General features: G+C 40.3%; 2 protein-coding genes across 2 annotated transcripts in view; one reads left to right on the top strand and one right to left on the bottom strand.

The window, feature by feature from the left end:
• Positions 1–905: 905 nt before the first annotated feature.
• mrm2 (mitochondrial rRNA methyltransferase 2) lies at positions 906–4659 on the bottom strand. Its single transcript, XM_023413750.2, has 2 exons — positions 4347–4659; positions 906–2109 (listed from the first exon to the last, which is right to left on the bottom strand). The coding sequence occupies exons 1-2, from the start codon at positions 4633–4635 to the stop codon at positions 1679–1681; spliced, it is 720 nt and encodes a 239-aa protein (XP_023269518.1). The 5' UTR covers positions 4636–4659; the 3' UTR covers positions 906–1678.
• Positions 4660–5430: 771 nt separating this feature from the next.
• Positions 5431–6975, top strand: part of nudt1 (nudix (nucleoside diphosphate linked moiety X)-type motif 1) — a 4531-nt gene continuing 2986 nt past the window's right edge. The window contains exons 1-2 of the mRNA XM_023413944.2: positions 5431–5582; positions 5702–5858. Of these exons, the coding sequence (XP_023269712.1) occupies positions 5707–5858 (152 nt within the window). The 5' untranslated portion in view covers positions 5431–5582; positions 5702–5706. The remainder of the gene's footprint in view (positions 5583–5701; positions 5859–6975) is intronic.

Below are 6975 nucleotides of genomic sequence, written 5' to 3'. Positions count from 1 at the left end.
ACATAATCTTTGCTGTCCTGCTGTTGTTACAGACATGTCTGAGCTAACTATGACCTTCTGTCTTTCCTCTTTCCTCCTCTGTTTACCCTGCGAAGGTCTAAGGCTCATGGAGAACAATGTTCGCTAAAGGTTGCTAAAAAAACAATTGAATAAACAACTAAATTAGATTGTTTTTCATAACGCTACAGACTTACCTTGACATGCGTTGCAAGCCACACAGCATATACTGTTGAGACAGACTGTCAAAAGGCTGGATTTTTAGTTATTAGTGCAGTTACAGAGATTTTCCTACTTGTGGAGCAGAACCTGGAAGTTCCAGTTTCACTTTGGCTCTTTATATAAAAGACATAAAAACCCATGAGGGAAATGATGTTTGACAATAATCCCTCTCCAAGCAAACCTCAAAGTAAAAGCGTCACAGATTTGATCTGAGTAATATTTGATTCAAAGAGGTCAGCGCTGACTACCCTGACAGCCATTAAGAATGCATGTGTTTGTTTGTTATTCATTTATTTGCACATGGGGGCACCCTGGTGGCCTAGGGGTTGAGGTGCTCACCATTAGCGGCAACATCTCTGGGTCCGGCCAGGGCCCTTTGTTGCAAGTCATTCCCCATCTCTGTCTGCTGTTGGCTATAATAAAGCCATAGAAAATGCCCAAGAAATGATCAAAGAGAAAGAGACAGTTATCTGTACATGCATGAGAGCTGATGTATTAAAGTGGGCCCACTGAGACCTCATATGCACAGAGCCCAAATTTTCATGCTACACCCCTGCAGACTGGATTCACTGGACTGCAAGAACAACTATGCACATCACACTGCAGACAGTGTTATATCTATCGCATATCGGCAAGAACTATACTGTGAATCCCTATATAGATTCCTTTGACATCAAATATATGACTTGTGTGTCTGACAGAAACATCCTTTTATTTCATTAGCAGTGGTTCCAAACTCACAACAGAACAGAATCGCAGACACAAACAAAATAAATAGCCCTTCTCCAAAGTGTTCAGCACAGTGATTTAAAGAAGAATCTTAAAATCTGTCTACTGGCCTGAAAATATTTTCCCAGGAAATGGCCATCTCTCCACTGTCAGAGAGCAGAGCCCAGCAACACTCGCAGCGTGCCAAGCTCCAGCATCATCCCACTTCCCATTAGTCATGCTGTATGTGACTCTTATGTATTAGGTTTTCCCTTCATAAACTCTGAATGAGAGAATGATTACATATTTCTACATGGCTGGCAGTGCAAATTATTAGCATAAGCAGCACTGGTAAATGACTTTCTGTAACAAAGCAAATAGCAAACTGAGTGTGTAGAACAAACACTGTGGGGCAAACAATAACTTCAGAGAAAACACAGCATCGGGCTCTTGAGGAATATCACACCGATGATTCTTGCATAGGCTTACATATTACTGATTCACTGATGCTACTGTGTTAAGTTTGCTGGGATGAAAATCAACACCAGCAGCATTTGATGTGCCTTTGCCTGGAGCCGCGAGCCTTCACCGATGCCTCAACAGTGCCACCTTTTGATCAAAGGTATTAAGTGAGGCCTCATCCTCAAGATCAGACTGATCAAAAACACAGTGGGGCACTTTTTGTGAATCTCAACAGAATATTCAAATTTCATTTTAGGATACACACAAGGGAAATAAAAGACAGCTACCATCATCTCACTGGCTTTCTGTACATTCTAGCGAGGAAATATCTCTCAGACGAATCCTTCCTGCTAGCGTTTGGCTTTAAAGTCCGAACACTGCCGAACACGCTCGAGAGCTTCCCCTGGAGTTTCTGAACCAGGATCCCGTCCCAGTACTTACAAACCAGAGATCCCCCCGGCTGTAAAATCCTCTCAGCCAAGTCTATCAAAGACAAACACATCACGATGAGTTTCTCGTGGTCCATCTCTCGAAAACCGCTGGCGTTTGGCGCCATGTCGCTCAGGATGACATGAGCCTGTCCGTTGGGGAGCAGCTCCAGCAGCTTGGCGTGTGTGGCGGGGTCGGTGACATCGTGACTGGACAGGAAGTGGGCACCTTCCAGAGGAGGTATGTTCAGCAGATCAATGCCAACGACCGTACCCCGCCGTAACTCTGGATCTTGGATTGAAAGAAAAATGTTTCCATTGTAATTTATAAGCAGCTTTTTTTTGTTATTTGAACATGTTTAAGTGTTGCTTCACATATCACAGGCTGGCCCACCAATGTGGTTACAGGGACTAGAGTAAAACCTAAAGACACTGAAATCTTGCCGGTGAAAGACAGTCCAATCCACATACTGTGCCTCAAAGTGCAGCCTTAGTCTGTTCACACACCCTCCAAATTTAAAGCATCGAAAAATATCCAATAGTAAACTGTCCATGGAGAGATTTTACCAACACAAAGCAGCGAGACAATGTATTGCAGTATGGTTTGGCCAATAGCACAAATAGCCAACCTGGGGAAAAGGAAGTTGTTACCAACTTAACTTAATGGCCTTGAATCTATTACCTACTTAAATGTTGCTTTAATATTAAGTTAATATTGATATAGAGGTTACTATACTAGTGTTCATGCATTTTTTAGACAAAAATAAATGCAGACATGATAGATATGCAGAAGAATTATCTCACATAAGATACTTGTTAGTTTTCATGCAAAAGTGAAACTAATGGAAACCAGTGTTCACAAGAAGCGTCTGCTGATGTGAACTATAACTCGCAAACAAAACAAAAAAAAAAGAATCTCAGAAGACCTACGATCAAGAATTGTTGATTTGCGTGAAGCAGAATGGTTTTCAGAGTCATCTCAAAGAGGTTAGATCGTCATCCATCCACAGTCACACGAACTGTCTATAAATGGAGATGAGTTAGTTCTGTGGCTTCTCTCCCTAGTGGTGGGCGTCCAGCTCAGATGACTCCAAATGCAGAATGATCACCGAGGTATAAATGAAGCCCAGAGCAACAGGGAATCTTTGGAGGTGGTTATAAAATCATGGTGGATGGTTGCAGAGAAGAGCAGCTTCACATCACAACGCTACTGAGAAACATTTTTTGTGGACAGATGAAACTAAGGTTGGATTGGTTTGGAAGAACATGCGGCACTATGTGTGGTGTAAAAGGAGAACTGCATACCAACATGAAAACATCATCTCAATGGTGAAGTCAGGTGGAGGGAGCGTCATGATTTGATGCTTTGCTGCCTCTGAGCCTGGACAGCTCCACATCATCGAGGGGAAAATGAATTCCCACATCTATCCAGGTCTCTTACAGGATAATGTCAGGGTGTCTGTCCAACTGCTGCTGAAGCTCAGTAGAAACTGGGTGATGCAGCAAGAGTAAAGTAAATCTACAAGTTTCAAACAAAGAAAATCCACCTGTTGGAGTCAGATCCCAGACCTTAACCCAGTGAGGTTTGACCAGTTATCAATGAATGTTTAATGGGTTTGTTCAATAAAGACACAAAAGATTATAATTGTTTGTGTGTTATGAACTTATGCGCATTGTGTCTGGCTACATTAGTGACATAGATGAAGATCAGTTCACACCAGGTAAATTCTAAAGTGTCGCAAACTTTTCCTTGCCACTCATAATAGGTTCATTACTTCAGGTACTCTGGTGTGGATGAGATATTATAGAACTGTCTTGCACATTGTTGTGGCTTTCTGGATTGTTTCCATGCATTTGTACAAAGTTGAGAGCAGCAACTATTGATTGTTTTTGTTATCTGTTTCTCTGCCAGTTGTTTGATTGATTCGTCCCAAAGTGAAAAATGCCCATCACAGTTTCCCAGATGGCATATTCAGTTGTCTTGTTCAGAGACTAATCCATCAACTGCAGTATTGTTTTACAATAACTAGAATAAATTGATAGTTTTCTTACTGATTATTAACTGTACATAAAACAGGATCTGCACACAGTACTGCAGTATTTAACCGGAGGTATTGATCCTACAGTACCACAGGCTTCTATCTTGGTTAATGAATAATGTCAGGACAAACTAATCCGTCAAATACTTTCTTCAGTATTGTTATTTATTTTTTTTTAAATCAAAGTAAAAAACAGAGCAAGAAGTCTGACATTTACAGGGACTGATCAGTAAAAGTGTAAATCTCCAGTAAAAGATAATGTAGAACAAGTTCTCCAATAAACAGAAGCAAGCCAAGACTCTATGATTTAAGGAATATAGCCAAGGTCCACAGTATTTTGATGTAAAGGGGGTGGACAAAATGGAAAACTGAAAATGTGGCTTCAAAAGTTGCCAGATTTTAGTCATTGCTTCCCATCTCTCTCTCATACTGTCTCCTTGCATTAACTATCTGGCGTCCATGGAGTGCGCATACCCGTGTGTCCTCTCACCTGTCCCCGCCGAGTTGACCCTCTGGACGGCCACCTGGCTCCAGGCTCCAGGTGCAGCCCCGCAGTCCACCACACTGTCTCCAGGCTGTAACACCCTGAACTTGTCATCTATCTCTAGCAGCTTGAAGGCGCTTCTGCATCGAAAGTTTTGCGCGTGAGAGGCTTTGACATAAGGGTCTTTGAGCTGTCGCGTGAGCCAGCGCTGCTCTGCGGGAGTTTTACCTTTCTGCTTCTTCATTAAACAGAAAGAGTGGTGTAAACATCTCCTCTGCAACGATACACCCCACATTGCTTTTACTGTTCAGGGTCATGTGTACGGGACGATGAACTGCGCCTGCGTGGAAGTGCAATTCGCCATTGCTAAGTCACGTATTACAACACACAGACAACAATAGTTCCTACCTGGGACAGCAGTGTCTTTCAGCTCAGTAGGCTATCAGACAACAGTGTAGTATAGTCCCTGCATGCCGTTTCTATTAAGGCCCCTACACTTTATAAAAACATACCAGACGTAGCAGCACTTCTTTTAAATCAATTTTGAAAATGCCTTTTTTCATATAATATATACATTTTGCCATTCCTTCCAATACATTTTATGTTTGTTTTCATGTATGTATGTTTTAATCTTTATCAAGAATGCTTTTTATTTCGAAATATTTATGTATAATATGATAGTTGTTTCTGTTTCCTACCTCTTTAAACAGTTTTTTGTACTGCTATAACATGTGAATTTCCTATCTGGAAATCAAATCCATCCTATCCTATCTTATGATCTTATCTTATCCGATCATATTTTGTTTTATCCAATTTAATGCAGTTGTAGTAATTTCTGCGTATTATTGCTTTTAATGCAATAAAGCCCTTTGTAAATTATTATTATTATTATTACTATTATCATTATTATTATTATTATCATTGAATAAAGTGAGTTGAGTGGTTTAAATTGATTTACACGTCGGTACATTAAACCGCTGCGGTTTCTAGTCGAACATATTTAAGGGTGACACATCCAGCTGATCTTTAAAACAAATGATGGCACTCGCGGTTTCAGTCTGTCATCGCTCAGACCAATCCACGCTCTTAAATATCAGCACATCACGTGAGGACGTCTGCAGCGGTTCACGCGGGACTCTTTCAACGTGCACTGTTCTCATACAATTACATATTATTCATTCTGTCTTTATTCAGTATTTGTTTTTGCGCTTTTCAACAGTTTATAGGGCAGAAATCGCTCAGGTAACGATGTTAACGCAGAGGTGACTTATAATTGTAGAGCTGGAAGCTAATGTTGCTTAAGGTAGTGTTTACACTGTGTTTATGTCACGTCATATTTCCTAACTTCCTCTCTCATATAGCTGAGATGTTGACCTCTAAGCTGCTGACCCTGGTGCTGGTGGTCCAGCCGGGCAGGGTGTTGCTGGGCATGAAGAAGAGAGGATTTGGGGTTGGCAAGTGGAACGGGTTTGGGGGCAAAGTTCAGCCCGGAGAAACAATTGAAGATGCTGCAAGAAGGTAAATTCAGTTCCCTTCATGTTAAGGTATCTGCCTTCCCTTCCTGTAATTTTGAAGAAAAAAAGCAGTTTTTTCTACTTTTTTTTTTTTTTTTAATATATGTATTTTAGTGGTTGTGTAAGCCACAGGGATGCTTGTCTTTCACTATACACAAGGTTTTTCAATGTGATGCAAATTAATTCAGAGGAAGGTGAGGTACTGAGCAGAGAAGGGGTGAGGATTAGAACTGAAACGATAAGTAGATTAATCGACTTGATCAAGTGAAAAATAATCAGCAACTATTTTGATAATAGATTTACTGTTTCAGTCATTTTTCAAGCAGAATGAGTGAAAATGTCATATTGTCTGATTCTAGATAATCAGATAATATGATTTCCTCCTTTTCTATGTCAGGTGTAATTGTAAACTGAATATTGGGGATTTTTGGTCTGTTGGGCAAACAAAACAAGATGTCACCTTCAACTCAGCAAATTCTTTTTGACAACTTTTGAGGTTTCATACTCTGAACAATAAATTGATTTAAATTATTTCACAATCCATTTTTCAGCTCCACGAGGCATATTATTTCATCAAATCACAGGTCATCAATCAGAGTTTTGTATTGAATTATATCACGCCATTGGAAATATAATACACTTATTACTAAAAACTGCATAAACCAAGATCTGTTTGGGCATTTGAAATCAAACAATGTGTGTATTTTTCATGTAAGAGCAGAAGCAATAAAAGTTTTGTGTGCAAGTGTTAAGTGGAAAGGCTGTTTTGTGAGTTTGTGTAGTTTGTAAGCTTGATAAAATAAGTTAATGTTGAGTCTGGACAATGTGCGATCAGTCAGCAGCAGGAAGTTTGCTCCAAAGCTCGAGGAAGGAAGCCCTGGAGGCAATCAGGCCCATTCCTGAGCTGCTTTCTCTCAAATGTGAAAAAGAGACCTGCTCTGCGGAAACTATATTGGAAGGGTAAATAATATCAAGATTATGTTGGTTACACTTTGGAACAAAAGCATCCGGGACAGTCAGTGTATCAGTAAAAATACTTAACGTTGTGATTGCTGCGTTAGCTGTGAGTTTGATTGAAACAACCAAAGGAAATGTTTTAAATCAAGGACTGTGACTGAAAA

This window comes from Seriola lalandi, unplaced genomic scaffold (assembly GCF_002814215.2).
Source record: "Seriola lalandi dorsalis isolate HSWRI2012SDOR001 ecotype SW California unplaced genomic scaffold, Sedor1 jcf7180002054519, whole genome shotgun sequence".
Classification (NCBI taxonomy): Eukaryota; Metazoa; Chordata; class Actinopteri; order Carangiformes; family Carangidae; genus Seriola; species Seriola lalandi.
The sequence above is the reverse complement of the archived record's forward strand: the minus strand, read 5'-3'. Positions and strand labels throughout refer to the sequence as shown.

Coding starts and splice junctions, on each gene's coding strand:
- mrm2 (XM_023413750.2), bottom strand. CDS start 4,635: ATGTGGGGTGTATCGTTGCAGAGGAGATGTTTACACCACTCTTTCTGT. Junction 2,110..4,346: donor GGTCAACTCGGCGGGGACAG/GTGAGAGGACAC, acceptor TTTCAATCCAAG/ATCCAGAGTTACGGCGGGGT.